Genomic DNA, 22106 nt, shown 5'->3' with positions numbered 1-22106 from the left:
AGACACTGAAACTTTTGCAAGCGGCTTCAAATGTATTTTAACAAAAGCTCCACATTTATTAGACATAAAGGCAAAAAAAAAAAATTCTGTACAGCATAAATATAATACGTATATCAGAATAAAGATTCAACCTATTTTCCCTCAATAATAACCTTTAGTGAAGGTTCACCTGTTTCCACATCAGAGACGTTTGTTCAGTTGGCAGGACTGGACTTGTTTGCTTTCTGGCGAATCTTTAGTATTAATGCCTCTACATGAGACCCTTAAACAAATGGCTAACATAGCTGATGTATTTCTTAACAAGAGTTCCTTTAAAATCCTCTTCCAAAGCCTTATGTTTCTGCAGCTTTTTAGAACTTATTTCTCCTGCCTTAACAGTTCTGGAGACGGCTAAACTGCTCTGGTGCTGATACAGGGCATTTATCTCTGAAAGCCTTCCCCAACCTCCCCACCACCCCCCCCCACCCCCACCCCCACCCCCCTCCCTCACCCACCCCCAACACACACACAAATTTTGAATGGCTGTCTCTCTCTAAGAGGAAACTGCTTTGTATCTGTCTCCTTGTGTCATATACGCATCATGGTGAGACAATATCCTGATATTTTTATCACCCTCTTCTCTTTTTCTCAAAAGCACTGAACTGGTCATTCCCTTCAAAGCCGGACTTCGAGTCAGAGATGTACAGCACTGAAACAGATCCTTCGGTCCAACTTGTCCATGCTGACCAGATATCCGAAATTAATCTAGTCCCAGCATTTGACCCATATCCCTCTAAACCTTTCCTATTCACATACCCATCCAAATGCCTTTTAAATGTTGTAATTGTACCAACCTCCACCATCTCCTCGAGCAGCACATTCCATACACTTGATACTCTCCGCATGAAAACATTGCCCCTCGGGTCTCTTAAATCTTTCCCCTCTCACCTTAAACCATCCCCTCTAGTTTTGAATTCCCCTATCCTGGGGAAAAAAAGAGGGCAAGGGAGTTTCACAACACCTGGAAACACATTCAATTACATAACATCAGTCAGAGCTCAAAATTAACCTAAAATACCCTTCAATGTACACAATGTAGACATACACATTACAATTAAAGCTATGCATTGTCCGTCCACTTTAGAACCCAAATTTCTCAATCATAATGATAATATATCAAGATCCTTCAATACAAACATTAATTGTCATGTAACTTCCCAAGTACAATAAAAGAGTTTGGAATTTCAAGCAACATGTTAGCAACAGTCAGTATGGTATCCAATAATTTGAAATAAAAACACTGTAGTAGCCACCTCAAGAATGCCTTGCTTTAACTTGTAATTGTTTAGAGCGAGTTCTGTTGAAAGAGTTAATTTTACCTTTCCATCTGACCTGATTTACACGAAGCAGACTGGACTGCAGTTGGCTTCAAATAGAACCAATTATTTTTTGAGGATGGAGAATTATTCAGATGCCCACTGATTCTTGGTGATGTGAGGTGGCAGCCCAGAAGAATTGGCATTAAACTGTCAGAAAGGGAATTCTATTTTCTGTCCAAAGTCCTACATGTTGTGGTGGAGTGATTGCGCTACCAAATCAAAGTGACCTATGGTGTCACCTGGTGGCCATGGTTTACCTTGACAGGCTCGTTGACATAGGGAATGAGTTAATGCCCTTTATCAGGAGGAGATAGAATCATAGACTGCTGACAGTGTGGAAACAGGTCATTCGGCCCAACAAGTCCACACCAACCCTCCAAACAGTAAACCACCCAGATCCATTTTCCTACCCTATTACTCTACATTTCCCCCTGACTAATGCACCTTACCTACACATCCCTGAACACTATGGATAATTTAGCGTGGCCAATTTAGCGTGGACTGTGGGAGAAAACCAGAGCACCCAGAGGAAACCCACACAGACATGAGTGTGTGCAAACTCCACACAGACAGTTGCCCAATGGTGGAATTGAACCTGGGTCACTGGTGCCATAAGGCAGCGGGGCTAACTAGTGAGCCACCATGCCACCCCTGAGCCACTGTGTGGTTGGGGGCCAGGAGGGTTGCAGCTCAGCAGAAAACAGAGTGCCCACTGGCTCTCCCACTGCACCCACTGTCAGAAGAGCAGGAGGTTCTGTCCTGGGGGTGACCCACAGCAGCATCACCAATGGAATCCTTTCTTTGGGAGCGCTGGTGCCCCTGCTGGCTGCCTCCACAAGTTGCAGGACAATGAGAAGCTCCGCCCACACTCAGGTCAGGTGAATAGCCTCTCCCCAGTGTGGACCTGCTGATGGGCGAACAGGTTGGGGGAAATCGCTGAAGGCCTTGCCTCACTCAGGGCAGCTGAAGGGCCACTTCCCCCCATGTGAACCTGCTGGTGCTCCAGCAGGGAGGAGGAATTACTGAAGGCCTTCCCACACTCGGGGCAGCTGAAGGGCTTCTCCCTGGTATGGATCCGCTGGTGGACCATGAGTTTGAAGGCCTGGATAAAGCCCTTCCCGCACTCAGGGCAGCTGAAGGGCTTCTTACTGGTGTGGACTTGCTGGTGGGTCTGTAGATGGGCGAAACGGGTGTAGGTCTTCCCACATTCGGGACAGCTAAAGGGCCTCTCCCCGGTGTGGATCCACTGGTGCGTCAGCAGGGCGGAGGAGAAAGCGAAGGCCTTCTCACACTTGGGGCAGGAGAAAGGCCTCTCCTTGGTGTGGATCCGTCGGTGCAGCAGCAGGGTGGAGGGCTGGGCAAAGGCCTTCCCGCACTCGAGGCAGGAGAATGGTTTCTCACCCGTGTGGACTCGCCAGTGCAGCTGGAGTTGGGAGGCCTGCCTAAAGGCCTTCTTGCACTTGGGGCAGGAGAATGGTCTCTCCCCGGTGTGGACCCGCATTTGGGAGGACTGGGTAAACCCCTTCCTGCACTCAGGGCACCTGAAGGGCCTCTCCCCCGTGTGGACCCGCTGGTGCACCAGCAGGGAGGAGGATTTGACAAAGGCCTTCCCACACTCGGGGCAAGGGAACGGCCTCTCCCCGGTGTGACCGCGCCAATGTGTCTCCAGGGCAGACGGGGCGCGGAAGCCTTTCCCGCAATCGTCACACTTCCGCGGTTTCTCCACGGGGCAGGATCCCTCGGGTTTCCCCATGGCCGAAGCTTCAGCCGCACACAATCTTGTGTACAGGCCCTTCCCACTCTTTCCAGGCCGTACGACTGTTTCAGGCTCCACGCTCAGTGCACTGCAACAGCAGGGTCTCTCATTCAGTCCCACGGAAGCTGAAAACTTACTGGAACACGAAGCAGAAAGATTTGCTCCTCACAGAATCATAGGTGAAAACTGTTGCGGTCCTAATGCATTGAGTGAAAGTCAAACATTGACGTGAAAGTGAGGACCTCAGACGCTGGAGAGTCAAGAGTCAAAAAGTGCAACGCTGGAAAAGCACAGCAGGTCAGGCAGACTCCGAGGAGCAGGAGAATCAGTGTTTCAGGCATAAGCCCTTCACCTGTTAATTTTGAAACTTCTGTCTTCAGATCTTCAAATACTCTGTAAAATGATATTACAAAAGTCATCACTGTCAGTCCAGGGTGAAATTCAGAACAAGTAATTCTACTTTCTGCAGACTATTCTTTTCTTCTTTATTCCACAAAATTGAAAGTACCACGTCTCTCTCTCTCTCTGTTCTCACTCTGCTCTAACTAATTCTCCTGAAGGTACTGATTCAGGATCTCACAGGGGCAGAAAAGCAAAAACATCAAGACTTTGAATTTTGGATAACTCCACCTGAAAGTTAATATCTTTCACGACAGCGGGATACAGCTGAGAGTGAGCAGGTCTGATTTTGGGAAGTGAAAGAGTAAGAAAATTCAGGAGTAACCTGCAATGCAGCTTCTTGAGAAGCAACCAGACACAAAATGGTTAGTGTGGAGTGTGGTGGGGGGGAAGGAGAGATGTTGTGGTGGGAATGAAACATCAGGGCATTGACACCGACAACCAGAGAGAAACTGAACAAACAGATATTGCAATCGTCAGTGGTAAGCCAGAGTCATTGAGATACAGCACAGAAACAGACCCTTCAGTCCAACTCGTCCATGTCGACCAGATATCCTAACCTAATCTAGTCCCATTTGCCAGCACTTTGCCCATATCCCTCTAAACCCTGGTGAAAGTGAGGACTGCAGATGCTGGAAATTAAAGTCAAGAGCGTGGTGCTGGAAAAGCACTGCAGGCCAGGCAGCATCCGAGATGCAGGAAAATCGAAATTTCAGGCAAAAGCCAATTCCTGATCAAGGGCTTTTGCACAAAACATCGATTTTCCTGCTCCTCAGATGCTGCCTGGCCTGCAGTGCTTTTCCAGCACCACACTCTTCCTATTCAGATACCTTTTAAAATGTCATAATTGTACCGGATCAACCACTTCCTTTGGCAGCTCATTCCTTACACGCACTATCCTCTGCTTGAAAAAGTTGCCCCTTAGGTCCCTTTTAATCTTTCCTCCCCCTCACCCTGAATCTATTGCCTTTTAGTTCTGGACTCTTCCATACCAGGAAAAAGCCCTTGTCTGTTCACCCCGTGACTCAATTTCTCGCATCATCACTTTATTCAACATTTCCCTCCCATCAGGTAACATCCAGCACCCATCCGCTGTCTTTGAGCTCCTAAATCTTTTAGTTCCTTTTCCTCTTTTGCAGTAAACAACGGGGCACCCTGAAGATCTGGAATTGCAGGTATTAGGGAGTATATCACCGCTCCCTGTGGATTCAGGGCTGCTTCTTTAGTTACCTCACCAGCCAGTAATGTAGCTTTCCATTCTTTAATTAACAATGAATTAATGCAGTCATGTTTTAAATTAACCATGAATCAATATGACAGGTCACTGAGAGTGTGTGAAGGAATCCTGCCAATTAATATTGATTCAGGCTAACACAATAGATTTATCATAAATATTAATTATTAATTATACAAATTTTATTATTAAAATAATCATTAACTGTCATTCAGGGTCGAAACGCAACAAGTGACTAAAACATTTTTAAAACTGTAATTTTGTGCAGTTCTGTTTGTTTACCAGTCACTAGTGACTTCTCAATCTGTTTCTGTAATTGTTTTGCTCAAGCACATTCATTTTTAAGAACCTCAACTGATTCCATAGCACCATTTGCAGTTAATTCAATCCCCAATTTGGTGGCAGTATTTTGTCATGAGCGCAAAACTGATTCTTCGTGCCTCTCATCACAAAACTGTCACCATAATCCAATTAACTCTTTCTTTCCCGCTCCCTTCGGCTTAAAGTTTAAGGATGACCTTGCTGCCCCTGTATCGACTAGGAAAACTATGTCCTCTTTATAAAGTCTCACCTTTAAATTTATCAAGGGTTCCTGGTGGGTCCCCGGGGGCAGGAACTCCTGACACCCCTATTTTTCATCAAGGTTCATAAATGGTACTGCCTTTGCTTCCTTTTTCAGATCTGGACACTCTCTCTTAAAGTGACCCGTCCTTTCACAGCAATAACATCCCACCTGCGGGGATTTCCACTTCGATCCTTGTTCCTGTCCACCAGATCCCTGAACATCTCCTCCCTGACCATTCCGGTTTCTTTCTCCTTTTAGTTTTGTCCTTTTCTTTATTTTCTCATCAACCTTGGGCTATTATTTTTGTCTTTTTCCACTTCTCACGTTACGTTGCCAGATCATTTGCTGACCCGATTTAACCAACTGAACAGCCTTGGGGCCACCTAAAGACCATTCTTCATAACCCATAGTTTTGCTTAAACCTTGAATTTTTTTTAAAGAAATATTGCAATATTTCTTGCTCCCTATAACTTCAACTACCAATTCATCAATTTATGCTTGTCTAACTTTAAAGCCTGTTCCTAACCATACATTTTGGAACCTTACTTGTAAATATATATTGATATTTTATAAATTCATTTATTCAGTATTTAATATTTAAAATGTAAAATGCATACTTTGAAATCCACTATATCCAGTTTTAGTCCCTTCATTTAAATCTAAAATTTGTTTTCTTAAGTAGTCCTGACCAATCATTGCTCAATTACAATCCTCAGGTCGTGAAATAATCGGAGCTGCCTTAAAAGGATTTGTCTATTCAAGTTAAAAAAACTTCTAATGCATGAACAATGGCCGAATCCAAGGTCACAGATATTAACTATAGGATCTTTTTTTAAATTACAATCTAATGTTGAACTGAAACTTGAACTGTCCTCCATAATTCGCTTTTATGTAAGGATAAAAGAGATTAGTTAGAAACTGAGAATAAGGCAGTCATGACCTGTAAAAAGAACAGGAGTTAAACATTTTATTTCACAATCACTGTAGAATCCTTAACCTTAAAAGAAATCATGTTAAATTTCCACAATAAAAATCAGATTCAAAACAGTCCTGGATCTCAAGCTCCAGGAACAAAGCACAAACATTCGATCACCAACAAACAAATGTGCATTCAAACCGAATCACAAAGGGTAAAACTTTCTATTAGCTGTACAGCTCTTTTCTCTCTCTCTCACTCACACACACACACACACACACACACACACACACACACACACAGTATGTCACAGACACTTTCTGGGCTTCCCACAACCACTCCTCCAGAGGCTTCTCGCTTCACTCCTCTATCTTTTGAATATTTTTCTGGACATCTGGCCATGATTTAGTTACAAAGTATCTGACATGAAGCATAGTCCGATTCCTCCTGACTGTAAGGCTGTTTTCCGTTGACATATAAATTCAAATATTTACAAACCCAGTCTTTGTCCGACTGTACTTTGGCCAGAAGACAGCGGGACGAAGAATGGATTCCTTAGTCCATACAAAGCAAAAATATTTAATCATCTTTTTCCTACCCTTTTCCCCTAGTACAAGTATTATTTTTTCAATTCCCCAACATCCTGCCCAACGGACTTTCTGGGGGTATGTTATCAGGGACCCGCCTCCATTCCCCTTTCCTTTCCAGAGGCTTTTTCCTTCCCCTCGGCATAGGCCATATTGAGTTCCATCGTTAGTCCCTCTGTGGTAGATTGTCAGCGTATATCCTCTTCCACTGCCAGCTGCTTCCTAATGCAACATTTCCACACTGATTGTGTTTTTTTATTTGTACTATGCTACTTGTACAAGCATATCTAGCTTAACCTACTTCAGCCTTCTGATTTTTAGATTAGATAGATACAGTGTGGAATCTTTCTATTAGCTGTACATCTCTTCGGCCCAACATTTCCACACCAACCTTCCGAGGTGCAACCCACCCAGACCCCTTCACCTAACAATTTTAGCATGGTCAATTCACCTAACGTGCACATTTTGTTTTTGTACAGACATGGGGAGAATGTACAAACTCCACACAGACAGTCACCCAAGGATGGAATTGAACCCAGGTCTCTGGCACTGTCAGGCAGCAGTGCTAACCACTGTGCCACCATACCACCCAACAACATTTGCAATTGCCCCTCACCACACAAACCTGAGTGTGCAGAGTCTGCCCCCTCCCTGGATTCACTCCAGTTGCTGTAAGTGAACAGATTCCCCCTTTTCCCCTCTTCTTTCCTCTTTTCCTCTTTCCCCCTTCCCCATCTCATCTCCATCCCAGGATGAGGAATTGTCCAGTGAAACTGACAGGGCCACTTCCGCGTTTTGACGTCACAAACGGAGAGGGGCGTGGCGAAGGGCGGAGAGGGGCGTGGCGAAGTGCGGAGAGGGGCGTGGCGAAGGGCGGGGAGGGGCGGGGCGGGGAGGGGCGGGGCGGGGCGGGGCAGGGCGAGGCTCCTCGCGGTCCCTGTACTGCGCCTGCTCTGGACGGCCAGCCTGTCGTGTGGCCCGTACTGCGCCTGCTCTGGACGGCCGGCCGGCTGGCCCGCACTGCGCCTGCGCTGCCCTGCAGCTGAAGCGGAGCAGAGCAGACTTTGCAAAACTCCCTTCCCTTCATAGAATCCCTACAGTGTGGAAGCAGGCCACTCGGCCCAAAGACTCCACACTGGCCCCGTGATATTCTCACTGGACCGGCGACCTTGGTAGTCTTCTGAGACATGGTTGCAAATACTTACTTAAAGCTCACACCTGTTTATCGAGTATCAGATCTGGTCTTTGTTATAATCATTGATTGAATTCAGCACAGTTACACACATGGGGTAAAAAATGAGGTCTGCAGATGCTGGAGATCACAGCTGCAAATGTGTTGCTGGTCAAAGCACAGCAGGCCAGGCAGCATCTCAGGAATAGAGAATTCGACGTTTCGAGCATAAGGGCTTATGCTCGAAACGTCGAATTCTCTATTCCTGAGATGCTGCCTGGCCTGCTGTGCTTTGACCAGCAACACATTTGCAGCTACACACATGGGGAAACTGCACAAGAGAATGGAATCCAGGAACATGGCCCTCAGCTATCTGTCTGCTTTCTCCAGTGTGAGGAACAGATACTTTAATGGAGATCGATCTAGGTTATTGGTAGCAAAGGAGTCATTCTGTTAAAGTCTTTTTAATGTTCCTGAAAGTTTCATCTGTGTTTAGATATTGTGCTTTTTATGATTCCTCAATTTGCTTTCAAGATTCTCAGATGGAGCTTAGCTGGTAGCTCATATATGGGATTTCTGGAAGGTGTGGGTTTGAATCTCTGAATGCAGTATCACAGATTTAAAGCTCATTCCTCTGCTGTGGAGATGTGAGTTTTTTTTTGGATGCGTCATTAACTTGAGGCCAACTCTGTCCTCTTGGCTGAAAACAATCCCACGACATTATTTTTGAGAAAATATTATCCCTGGTATCCGGGTTAATATTTATCACTCAAAATTGTGAGAAACGAAGCTCACTCACATCAATAATTTCAGTCCGAGACAAGATCTGAATCAGTAGTATTGTTTATTACGCTCTTGCAAGAGGGGTGTGGTGTCCACACACACACACACACACCGAATGTAACGAGTACACAATATTTATGTAATTCTTTTCTCTTCCCTCCTCCCATTGCTCCTCCCTTGTTTACATCTATTTCTAATCTAAACCTGGCTGTTTATTTCTGAACTCATCCGGCCTTGTCCGTGACAAAACATTTATCTCTGGCCTCACAAGGCCGTTTGACCACCTCCCTCTGTGGTCTTATTGTTATTTATCCTTCTTCGCTGCCACCTGTTTCTGTGCTTACCAAAGCAATATTTCCTTTTATCCTTCTTCACTCCGAGCTTTATGACCTCTTAATGGTGGTCCTTTTTGTTTGTTTTTGCTGAAGTGGGAAACAGATGCTTGTAACTGTTTGTACAGGCATATCTAGCTTAACCTACACCCCCTCCCCTCACAGCACCTTATCTATTTGTCTGTAACATCTACCATTGTTTGCAGGCACATTTCATTCTTGTATGCACATTTTAGCGAATGCAAAAGCAATTATGTATTTCCTTCACATAGTTTTCATTCTTGTTAACTCAGCTCTTGCCTGAAACAATTATACACTGGTGTGAGTTCATTTACCTTGCATAAGCAATTATGATTGCAGAAGTAACACTGCTTTACCTATATCCCCCAATTTCCCCCTTTTTCTTTATCATTTGTTATCTTCTGCATTTTTCTTATATATCACTTCCAAATTGACGAGCATCTTTCCCAAAATTTCATTTATTTTGGAAATCTTCCCGAGGTCACTTATTCCTTCATTGTTTAACAGGTAGAGACCTTCTCTCTGATTGCTCTTTAGGGGTATTTGTTTCACTAAGGCTGTCTCAATCAGTGTTTGGGTGTTCCCTCGTATACAGGGTATGATGCAACAGCCAATGGCTCCCAAAACCCTGGTTACTACTATCAATGGAGAGCATCACCCCCTTTCATTTTCCAAACTATGATTCCATGAGAGATGTGTCTACTCCTGAATTCTCAGCCAGTTCCTCTGCTCAGGTAATCAAATCCCTCAAGGCCCAGTAATTGAACCATCAGGCGCAGTATTATTAGGAATAAAGGTACAATGGAGTGCATCTGGGAAAATTGTGAGTTTCACAACTAATCTTGGAGGATCTGGTTTGAGCAAAGTTCGCAACACAGAATCAGATAAGTTAATTATTGTTTTACGTCTGTCCAAGAGAAAAGCTGTATTAGTGAGTACAGTGGGTTCTTTCTTGATTATATGTTTTTGGAGATAAGTCTCTTGATTAAACTTAAAATATAAGCCATAGCTCTTAATTTAACCTGGGGCAGTGTTTTGTAGAGGAATAAGACAGTGCTATTTTCTGGATCTGTAGATTGTGAAGGAACAAAAATGGCCTTTAGTACAGTGATATGTACTTCTAGTCAGATGTGGGAGTTTAAAGAGTTTAGGGGTTACTGCGGATTATATCTGCCATAAATACTGTTGGATGCGAATCTTATCAGATCGAGTGGATCGGTTGGAGCGATAGAAGCGATGAGGGATTTGCAACAGCAACAGTATGTAATGGATGGCAGTTATAGGAAGGGGGGAAAGTCTCAGATAAAATCACATAGATGGGTTAACTCCAGGAAGGGTAAGAGAGGTAGGCACCTAGGGCAGGAGTCTTTTGTGGATATACCCATTTCAAACAGGTATGCTGTTTTGGAAAATGTAGGGGGTGATGGATTCTGGTATTGAGACTGGCTCTAATGCAACGAGGGGTACGTCAGCTTCCAAGACATCAACTGTTTTAGTGGAATCTGTAGTCAAAGGTACAGGCAGACGTTTCTGTGGCCAGCAGAGAAAAAACAGAATGGTGTTTTGTTTTTCTGGTGCCAGGATCAAGGATATCTCAGAGAGGGTGCAGAATGTTTTCATGGGAGAGAGGGGCCAGCAAGAGGTCATTGTCCACATTGGAACCAACGATATAGGAAGGGAAAAGGTTGAGATTCTGAAGGGAGATTACAGAGACGTGGGCAGAAATTTAAAAAGGAGGTCCTCAAGGGTAGTAATATTTGGATTACTCCCAGTGCTATGAACTAGTGACGGCAGGAATAGGAGGATAGAGCAGATGAATGCCTGGCTGAGGAGCTGGTGTATGGGAGAAGGATTCACATTTTTGGATCATTGGAATCTCTTTGGGGGGAGAAGTGACCTGTACAAGAAGGATGGATTGCACCTAAATTGGAAGGGGACTAATATACCGGCAGGGAAATTCGCGAGAACTGCTCGGGAGGATTTAAACTAGTAAGGTGGGGGGTGTGGGACCCATGGAGATAGTGAGGAAAGAGATCGATCTGAGATGGGTACGGCTGAGAACAGAAGTGAATCAAAGAGTCAGGACAGGCAGGGACAAGGTGGGACTAATAAATTAAACTGCATTTAAGGGGCCAAACAGGGAAGGCAGATGAACTCAGGGCGTGGTTAGGAACATGGGACTGGGATATCATAGCAATTACAGAAACATGGCTCAGGAATGGGCAGGACTGGCAGCTTAATCTTTCAGGATACAAATGCTACAGGAAGAATAGAAAGGGAGGAAAGAGAGGGGAGGGTGGCATTTTTGATAAGGGATAGCATTACAGCTGTGCTAAGGGAGGATATTCCCGGAAATACATCCAGGTAAGTTATTTGGGTGGAACTGAAAAAAAGGAAAGGGAAGTAAGCCATTGCAGGGAACTGAGGTGTCAGTGGGGGAGCACTTTGGGGCCAGCAACCGTAATTCTGTTTGTTTTCAAATTGTGATGGAAAAGGATAGACTAGATCTAAAAGTCGAAGTCCTAAATTGGAGAAGGCCAATTTTGACAGTATTAAGCAAGAACGTTCAAAAGCTGATTGGAGGCAGATGTTCGCAGGTAAAGGGACGGCTGGAAAATGGGAAGCCTTCAGAAATGAGATAACAAGAATCCAGAGAAAGTATATTCCTGTCAGAGTGAAAAGGAATGCTGGTAGGTATAGGGAATGCTGGATGACTAAAGAAATTGAGGGTTTGGTTAAGAAAAAGAAGGAAGCATATATCAGGTATAGACAGGATAGATCGAGTGAATCCTTAGAGTATAAAGAAAGTAGGAGTATACTTAAGAGGGAAATCAGGAGGGCAAAAAGGGGACATGAGATAGCTTTGACAACTAGAATAAGGAGAATCCAAAGGGTTTTTACAAATATATTAAGGACAAAAGGGTAGCTAGGGAGAGAATAGGGCCCCTCAAGGATTAGCAAGGCGGCCTTTGTGTGGAGCCACAGAAAATGGGGAAGATACTAAATGAATATTTTGCATCAGTATTTACTGTGGAAAAGGATATGGAAGATATAGACTGTAGGGAAATAGATGGTGACATTTTGCAAAATGTCTAGATTACAGAGGAGGAAGTGCTGGATGTCTTGAAATGGTTAAAAGTGGATAAATCCCCAGGACCTGATCAGGTGTACCCGAGAACTCTGTGGGAAGCTAGAGAAGTGATTGCTGGGCCTCTATCATCGATAGTCACAGGTGAAATGCTGGAAGACCGGACGTTGGCGAACGTGGTGCCACTATTTAAGAAGGGTGGAAAAGACAAGCCAGGGAACTATAGACTGGTGAGCCTGACCTTGGTGGTGGGCAAGTTGTTGGAGGGAATCCTGAGGGACAGGATGTACATGTACTTGGAAAGGCAAGGACTGATTCGGGATAGTCAACATAGCTTTGTGCGTGGGAAATCATGTCTCACAAACTTGATTGAGTTTTTTGAAGAAGTAACAAAGAAGATTGATGAGGGCAGAGCAGTAGATGTGACCTATATGGATTTCAGTAAGGCGTTCGACAAGGTTCCCCATGGGAGACCGATTAGCAAGATTAGATCTCATGGAATACAGGGAGAACTAGCCATTTGGATACAGAACTGGTTCAAAGGTAGAAGACAGAGGGTAGTGGTGGAGGGTTGTTTTTCAGACTGGAGGCCTGTGACCAGTGGAGAGCTACAAGGATCGGTGCTGGGTCCTCTACTTTTTGTCATTTACATCAATGATTAGGATGTGATCATAAGAGGTACAGTTAGTAAGTTTGCAGATGACACCAAAATTGGAGGTGTAGTGTACAGCAAAGAGGGTTACCTCAGATTACAACAGGATCTTGACCAGATGGGCCAATGGGCTGAGAAGTGGCAGATGGTGTTTAATTCAGATAAATGCGAGGTGCTACATTTTGGGAAAGCAAATCTTAGCAGGACTTATACACTTAATGGTAAGGTCCTCGGGAGTGTTGCTGAACAAAGAGACCTTGGAGTGCAGGTTCATAGCTCCTTGAAAGTGTAGTCGCAGGTAGATAGGATAGTGAAGAAGGTGTTTGGTATGCTTTCCCTTATTGGTCAGAGTATTGAGTACAGGAGTTGGGAGTTCATGTTGAGGCTGTACAGGACATTGGTTAGGCCACTTATGGAAGATTGCGTGTAATTCTGGTCTCCTTCCTATCAGAAAGATGTTGTGAAATGTGAAAGGGTTCAGAAAAGATTTACAGGGATGTTGCCAGGGTTGGAAGATTTGAGCTATAGGGAGAGGCTGAACAGGCTGGGGCTGTTTTCCCTGGAGTGTCAGAGGCTGAGGGGTGACCTTATAGAGGTTTACAAAATTATGAGGGGCATGGATAGGGTAAATAGGCAAAGTTTTTTCCCTGGGATCAGGGAGTCCAGAACTAGAGGGCATGGGCTTATGGTGAGAAGGGAAAGATATAAAATAGGATCTAACAGGCAACTTTTTAATGCAGAGGGTGGTATGTGTATGAATGAGCTGCCAGAGGATGTGGTGGAGGCTGGTACAAATGCAACATTTAAGAGGCATTTGGATGGGTATATGAATAGGAAGGACTGGAGGGATATGGGCTGGGTGTTGGCAGGTGGGACTAGATTGGGTTGGGATATCTGGTTGGCATGGACAGGTTGGATTGAAGGGTCTGCTGTACATCTCTATGACTCTAACAGCTTCCTCCTCACATCACACACACACACACACACCCTTTTTGTTTTTAAATTCTATTGTCGTTTCTGCAATTTTTCCTTTAACCGCATCTCTTATATAATTTATAAATCATTGCTGATTATAGAAAATGTAATTTATCCAATTTACATTTTTATTAATCGTTACCCACCAGAAGAGAGCTGACTTAAAGCCTGCTGCAAACTGGTTGCGAGCCTTGAACTCATCAGGTACCCCCCCACAGGGACTCCTATAGAATCGAGATAAATCCTGTCATCGAAAGAAATATCTAACAGTTATCTCTTACTCCTTCCCTTTTTCCCTACTATCTTTTTGTAAGGAAAAGCATTGTACACGTTGTTCTTTCTGCAAAAATCACAAGGCTCTGTGTGGACTATCAGGGGAGATGGGTGTCGGTTGAGTAAGATGTGCCTGTACAAACAGTTACAAAAATCTGTTTCCCACTTCAGCAAAAACAAACAAAAAGGACCACCATTAAGAGGTCATAAAGCTCGGAGTGAAGAAGGATAAAAGGAAATATTGCTTTGGTAAGCACAGAAACAGATGGCAGTGAAGAAGGATAAATAACAATAAGACCACAGAGGGAGGTGGTCAAACGGCCTTGTGAGGCCAGAGATAAACATATTATCACAGACAAGGCTGGGTGAGTTCAGAGATAAGCAGCCAGGTTTAGTTTAGAAATAGATGTAAACAAGGGAGGAGCAATGGGAGGAGAAAAGAGAAACGAATTACATAAATATTGTGTACTCGTTAAATTCGGTGTGTGTGTGTGTGTGTGTGTGCGTGCCTGCCTTGTGGACAGTGGACACCACACCCCTCTTGCAAGAGCGTAATAAACGATACTACTGATTCAGATCTTGTCTCGGACTGAAATTATTGATGTGAGTGAGCCTCATTTCTCACATTTTCCTTCTCAAATGCCAGGGTAAATGGAATGGCCAATTGTACAATTGCACATATCCCTCTCCAATTCGGAGGTTGGGTGGGTCTCAATATTTTGCCTCCACAGTACCACCACAGATCCGCTCGGGGAACCTTTAGTGCTGAGTAGTTCCCTCCCTTGTCCATGTTGGTGACATTCTTAATCTCTGTACATAATTTCAGATCTCCCAAGTCTCTGGACCGATTTGTACCTCGTCTACGCACACACGACGTGTGATTTCTGACTGCGACTGAAAACGCTGTGGGGGGGAGGGTGCTTTTAAATCTTTCTTCTCCAAGGGAGGGAACATCAGAGATAGGGAGGTACAATTCCTATCATTCCATGCAGTCTCATCCTGATACAGGACTATCATACATTTCATGCCCTTCCTGTCTTGCTTCCACCCGAGTGGAAAGGGAACCACCTGGGCCATGGCCTACCGGAGGCATATACATAGCAATTGCTCTTGTTCAGACTTTTCACAGTATACTTTACCCATTCAATTCAGGCATTTGCATCCTCGTACCCAGTTTCTATTTCGATGGTCTGTTTCAAGTCCTTCACCTCTATAATTTTTACCACTTTAGGGTCATTGGGAGGGGTGAAAGGTTGTATCTTATTAACCAGTAGTTCTGCCTGTTTTCCCTTTCCTATGCTAATTTGAAAACAACAGCCCGAGAAATCCTTCCTGTTTGCTTTCATTTCTATCCCAAATGTTTCATTTAATTGTATGTCATCGGTGTCCCCTCCAAATTTGCTTCGTGCCATGTGGTTTTCTTTATCGTTAGGTATATTGGGTTACGCTCTTTATCGGGACAATCGAGAGCTGGTCGGAAGGGGGCCAGGTGTACTGTGTCGATTATACCATGTACCATCCCCAAAACCATCCCCAAAGGACTTATGATGTATCTCTGAGCTGCTGTGCTGTCTTTGATTACCTACATCCCCACAATTTACTAAGCTGTATGCATCGACATCTATTATCTGCCGATTATCAGACTCAGGAATTGTTAATAACACATATGAAGATGATATTTGACAAAACCCCAATACTAAGAGAGCTAGTATTATAACCCTAAGCATCCCCAGCATTCTATAATAACGTTGAAAGACCGAGAGATTTAACTTGCAATGCAATATATATATCAAAAAAAGATCTATCCCGCTTCTGCGTAAAAATCAGTTACTTAAAGTCTTTTGAGTCTAAGTTTCAGTGGTTCTACCGTTGATTCGGCTGTCCAGACTTCTTTTTCAACCAGGGATTCCACCGGTCCCTTTGATCCGAGTTTAGTGAATCCAGCCTTTTTCTGCCATTCTTATCGCTGTTTCAGTGGTCAAGAGAACCTGGTACAGCCCTTCCTAGTCCGGTTGCAATTTAGTCTATGTCCATGACTTTACTAAGACCCAATCTCTCGGTCGAATCGGATGAACAGCAAATTCAAGGGGCGGAGTCTGTGCCAATAAACTCTGTTTCCTGAGGAAAAACAAAGAGGAGGACAAGGCCAGTGTATGGTTCTTTAAGAATAAATCTTTAGTTTCTGGGATTGGCAGTGACCAGAGATAGGACCTTCCTGAGGACCTGGGACAGTAGGTAGGAAGAAACAAACCACCACTCCCTGTGGATTCAGGGCTGCTTCTTTAGTTACCTCATCAGCCAGTAATGTAGCTTTCCATTCTTTAATTCACAATGAATTAATGCAGCCATGTTTTAAATTAACCATGAATCAATATGACAGGTCACTGAGAATGTGTGAAGGGATCCTGCCAATTAATATTGATTCAGGCTAACACAATCGATTTATGATAAATATTAATTATTAATTATATATTATATAAATATAAAATCATTATCTGTAATTCTGGGTGGAAATGCAACAAATGACCAAAACATTTTTAAAACTGTAATTGCGCAGTTCTGTTTGTTTACCAGTCACTAGTGACTTCTCAATCTGTTTCTGTAATTGTTTTGCTTGAGCACATTCATTTTTAAGAACCACAACCGATTCCATAGCACCATTTGCAGTTAATTCAATCCCCGATTTGATGGCAGTATTTTGTCATGAGTGCAAAACTGATTCTTCGTGCCTCTCATCACAAAACTGTCACCATAATCCAATTAACTCTTTCTTTCCCACTCCCTTCGGCTTAAAATTTAAGGATGACCTTGCTGCCCCTGTATCTACTAGGAAAACTATGTCCTCTTTATAAAGTCCTACCTTTAAATTTATCAAGGGTTCCTGGTGGGTCCCCGGGGGCAGGAACTCCTGACACCCCTATTTTTCATCAAGGTTCATAAATGGTACTGCCTTTGCTTCCTTTTTCAGATCTGGACACTCTCTCTTAAAGTGACCCGTCCTTTCACAGCAATAACATCCCGCCTGCGGGGATTTCCACTTCGATCCTTGTTCCGGTCCACCAGATCCCTTAACATCTCCTCCCTGACCATTCTGGTTTCTTTCTCCTTTTAGTTTTGTCCTTTTCTTTATTTTCTCATCAAACGTGGGCTATTATTTTTGCCTTTTTCCACTTCTCACATTACGTTGCCAGATCATTTGCTGACCCGATTTAACCAACTGAACAGCCTTGGGGCCACTAATGGACGTTCTTCATCACCCAATGTTTTATTTAGACCTTGAGAATTTTATTTTAAGAAATATTGTAATATTTCTTGCTCCCCATGACTTCAAATACTAATTCCTCAATTTATGCTTGTCTAACTTTAAATCCTGTTCCTAACTATACATTTTGGAACCTTACTTGTAAATATTGATATATTATAAATTCATTTAATCAGTATTTAATATTTAAAATGTAAAATGCATACTTTGAAATCCACTATAATTACCCAGTTTTAGTCCCTTCATTTAAATCCAAAATTAGTTTTCTTAAGTTGTCCTGTCCAATCATTGCTCAATTACAATGCTACAGGTCGTGAAATAATTGGAGATGCCTTAAAAGGATTTGTCATATTCAAGTAAAAAAAAACTTCGAATGCATGAACAATGGCCGAATCTAAGGTCACAGATATTAATCATAGGATTTTGTTTTATTACAATCTAATGTTGAACTGAAACTTGAACTGTCCTCCATAAATCGCTTTTATGTAAGGAAAAAAGAGATTAGTTAGAAACTGAGAATAAGGCAGTCATGAACTGTAAAAAGAGCAGGAGTTAAACATTTTATTTCACAATCACTGTAGAATCCTTAACCTTAAAAGAAATCATGTTAAATTTCCATAATAGAAATCCGATTCAAAATAGTCCTGGAACTCAAGCTCCAAGGAACAAAGCACAAACATTCGATCACCAACAAACAAATGTGCATTCAAACCGAATCACAAAGGGTTAAACTTTCTACCAGCTATACAGCTCTTTTCTCTCTCTCTCTCTCACACACACACACACAAACACACACCATATCTCACAGACACTTCCTGAGCTTCCCACAACAACACCTCTGGGTGCTCCTCGCTTCACCCCTCTATCTTTTGAATATTTCTCTGGATGTCTGGCCATGATTTAGTTATGAAGTGTACCCTCAGTAGCCCTTCAGCCACTAGCCCTTCCGACGTGAGGCATAATCTGATTCCTCCTGACTGTAAGGCTGTCTTTCATTGACATATAAAATCAAATATTTACAAATCCAGTCTTTGTCCGACCTGTACTTTGGCCAGAAGACAGCGGGACGAAGAATGGATTCCTTAGTCCATACAAAGCAACAATATTTAAGCATCTTTTTCCATTGTACAAGTATTATTTTTCCAATTCCAACAGACTTTCTGGAGGTATGTTGTAAGGGACCCCGTCTCCATTTCCATTGCCTTTTTCTTCTTTAGTTTTCCCGGAGGCTTTTTCCTTACCCACGGCACAACACATATTGAGTTCCTTCGTTAGTCCCTTGTTAACTACTAAAACTCAATCCCAGCCACCAAGGCAATACTTAAAGTCAATTTTCTTACCTTGGTCTGTGCACAGAGTTGCCTGGCCCCTTCTTGCTGTACTTGCTATTGGCCTCCTTTCACTGCCTGATTCAGATGTCTCTCTTGTGGGATTCATACAGGTCATCCAAGGGAGCGGACCAAACCGGGACACGAGACCGCTCCTCAGTCAGGAACGGACGCGTCTTCCCAGTGTCCAGGGCCAGCCACTCCCTGGTGATGGAAGAATATCCCGGACGAAGCCACAATTGAGAGAAACGAAGCTCACTCACTTCAATAACTTCAGTCCGAGACAAGATCTGATACAGTAGTATCGTTTATTACGCTCTTGCAAGAAGAGTGTGGTGTACACACACACACACACACACACACACACACACACACACACACACACACACACACACACACACACACACACACACACACACACACACACACCCCGAATGTAATGAGTACACAATATTTATATAATTTGTTTCTCTCCCCTCCTCCCATTGCTCCTCCCTTGTTTACATCTGTTTCTAATCTAAACCCGGCTGTTTCTCTCTGAACTCACCCGGCCTTGTCCGTGATAATATGTTTATCTCTGGCCTCACAAGGCCGTTTGACCACCTCCCTCTGTGGTCTTATTGTTATTTATCCTTCTTCACTGCCATCTGTTTCTGTGCTTACCAAAGCAATATTTCCTTTTATCCTTCTTCACTCCGAGCTTTATGACCTCTTAATGGTGGTCCTTTTTGTTTGTTTTTGTGAAGTGGGAAACAGATGCTTGTAACTGTTTGTACGGGCACATCTAGCTTAACCTACACCCCCTCCCCTCACAGCACCTTATCTATTTGTCTGTAACATCTGCCATTGTTTGCAGGCACATTTCATTCTTGTAAGCACATTTTAGCGAATGCAAAAGCAATTATATATTTCCTTCACATAGTTTTCATTCTTGTTAACTCAGCTCTTGCCTGAAACAATTATACACTGGTGTGAGTTCATTTACCTTGCATAGACAATAGACAATAGGTGCAGGAGTAGGCCATTCTGCCGTTCGAGCCTGCACCACCATTCAATACGATCATGGCTGATCATTCCAAATCAGTATCCACTTCCTGCCTTATCTCCATAACCCTTGATTCCACTATCTTTGAGAGCTCTATCCAACTCTTTCTTAAATGAATCCAGAGACTGGGCCTCCACTGCCCTCTGGGGCAGAGCATTCCACACAGCCACCACTCTCTGGGTGAAGAAGTTTCTCCTCATCTCTGTCCTAAATGGTCTATCCCGTATACAAAGGGGAGTATTTCTGCCAAAGGAAGTAGATGAGGTCCTTAATGACTACTCCACATTGGTATTTACCAAGGAGAAGGACTTGGCTGATGTTAAGATTAGAGAGGTGTATATTAATTTTCTAGGGCATGTTGATATTAAGAAAGAAGAGATATTGGGTTCCTTGAGAAACGTGAAGGTAGATAGGTCTTTGGGGCCTGATGAGATCTATCCCAGGATAAGTGAGGAGATTGCTGAGGGCTTGAGCAGAGATCTTTGTATCCAATTTAGCTGCAGGCTGAGTCCCAGAAGAATGGAGAATAACTAATGTTATTTCTTTACTTAGAAGGGCAAAGGGATAATGCAGGACCAGTGAGTCTTATATCAATGGCAGGGAAATTATTGGAGAAGATTCTTACGGACAAGATTTGGAAAAAAAGTAGACTTGTTAGGATAGGCAGCATGGCTTTGTGAATGGGAGGTCTTCCATAAATTTGAGTTTTTTGAGGAAGATGATTGCCGAGGGTAGGATGGGAAGTGGATGCTTGGACTTTACTCAAGCATTTGGCAAGATCCCTCATGGTAGCTGATCCAGAAGATTATGTCACATGGGATCCATGGTGAGTTGGTCATTTGGATTAAAAAATTGGCTTGGTCGTAGAATCAAAGGTGAGTTATGGAGGAATGTCTATCTGACTGGAGGTGTCTGGCCAGTGGTGTTCTGCAAGGATCTGTGCTGGGATGTCTGTTGTTTGTAATGTATATATGTAATTTGGATTCAAATGTAGGCAGTTTGATTAGTAAATTTGAAAATTACATGAAAATTTATGGAGTTATGGATAGTAAGGAAGATTGTCAAAGAATATAGATATAGATCAGTTAGAACATTGGGCAGAGAAATGGCACATGGGAGTTTAATCCAAACAAATGTAACGTGATGCATTTTGGAAGGTCAAATGCAAGTAGAAAATGTACAGTAAATGTTGGGATGGTTAGGAGCATTGATATCTTGCAGGATCTTGGGGTACAAGTTCATAGCTCCCTGAAAGTGGCTACACAAGTGGATAAGGTGGCAAAGAATGCTCACCTTCATTGGTCAGGGTATTGAGTACAAAAGTTGGGCAAGTCATGTTGCAGCTGTATAAAACTTGAGTTAGGTCATACTTGGAGTCATGTGTCCAATTCTGGGAACCACATAATAGGAAGGATGCGGAGGTTTTGGAGAGGATGTAAAAGGGGTTTACCAGGATGGTGCTTGGATTGGATTATATTGGCTGTAAGGAGAGATTGGACAAACTTGGATTGCTTTCACTGGAGCATTGGAAGCTGAGAGGTGACCTGATAGAAGCATATAAAACTATGAATGGCATTGATAGGATGGCTAGTCAGACTATTTTCCCAGTGTGGAACTATTAAATACACAGGTGCATAGGTTAATAGTGAGAGGGGAAAAGTTTAAAGGGGATGTGCAAGGCGATCGTTTTAACACAGAGGGTAGTAGGTACAGGAGCATGCTGCCAGGGGAAGTGGTAGAAGCAGATATTATAACAACGATTAAGAGACACTTAGACAGGGACATGAACAGGCAGGGAACAGAGGGGTAGCGTCCACGTGCAGGCAGATCAGTTTAGAATGACATCATCGTCATCGTAGACATGTGGGCCAATGGGTCTGTTCCTGTGATTTACATCTCTATATTGTATGTTTTACTCAGCAGGTCAGACAGACTGATCGTTGTTTACCAGGACTGCACCACCCCCCCACCCCCCTCTCTATTTGCACTGGATGGGGTGGGGGGTTTGGTTGTGGGAATGGAGAGGAGGTGGGGCAGGGATAAGATTACATCAAGGCATGTAAGTCGGCTGTGTCAAAGACCCTGGAGAATGGGGACCTGGCAAAGCCAAGCTGCACAATCTGATGTCCATAACCATCCATCTCTATGAGCTTGAGTCCCAGCTGCTTGACCTGCTCCGAAAATGTTGAAGCTAATCATTACACCATTGCTGTTGGTAAGCTTTTACTCTGGCTCTGGCTGACAGATATAAACAGTTGTGTCAGAGATACTGGCACTCTGACTCCTGACGCTGAATGATGCAGTATTCATGTCAAGTGTAACCAAAGAGTGACTTGATAACGGGATACCAGCCCCTCTGAA

General features: G+C 43.5%; 1 protein-coding gene across 3 annotated transcripts; it reads right to left on the bottom strand.

Annotated features, from left to right (window-relative positions):
• Nucleotides 1–496: 496 nt before the first annotated feature.
• Nucleotides 497–19115, bottom strand: LOC132830967 (gastrula zinc finger protein XlCGF8.2DB-like). 3 transcript variants are annotated; one of them, XM_060848934.1, is made up of 3 exons: nt 18713–19115; nt 15978–16228; nt 497–3507 (listed from the first exon to the last, which is right to left on the bottom strand). In XM_060848934.1, exon 3 carries the CDS (start codon nt 3109–3111, stop codon nt 2233–2235), a length of 879 nt encoding a protein of 292 aa, XP_060704917.1. In that variant the 5' UTR covers nt 3112–3507; nt 15978–16228; nt 18713–19115; the 3' UTR covers nt 497–2232. The 3 variants fall into 3 exon arrangements, with proteins under 3 accessions (XP_060704917.1, XP_060704915.1, XP_060704916.1); XM_060848932.1 differs by lacking the exon at nt 15978–16228; XM_060848933.1 differs by lacking the exons at nt 15978–16228; nt 18713–19115 and adding an exon at nt 7441–7562.
• Nucleotides 19116–22106: the final 2991 nt, after the last annotated feature.

The sequence above is a fragment of the Hemiscyllium ocellatum genome, chromosome 32, assembly GCF_020745735.1.
Source record: "Hemiscyllium ocellatum isolate sHemOce1 chromosome 32, sHemOce1.pat.X.cur, whole genome shotgun sequence".
Taxonomy (NCBI): Eukaryota; Metazoa; Chordata; class Chondrichthyes; order Orectolobiformes; family Hemiscylliidae; genus Hemiscyllium; species Hemiscyllium ocellatum.
Note: the sequence above shows the minus strand (reverse complement) of the source record. Positions and strands in the feature narration are given on the sequence as shown.

What these genes read in the sequence shown, in the direction of transcription:
- LOC132830967 (XM_060848934.1), bottom strand. Translation starts at nt 3,111, where the DNA reads ATGGGGAAACCCGAGGGATCCTGCCCCGTGGAGAAACCGCGGAAGTGT.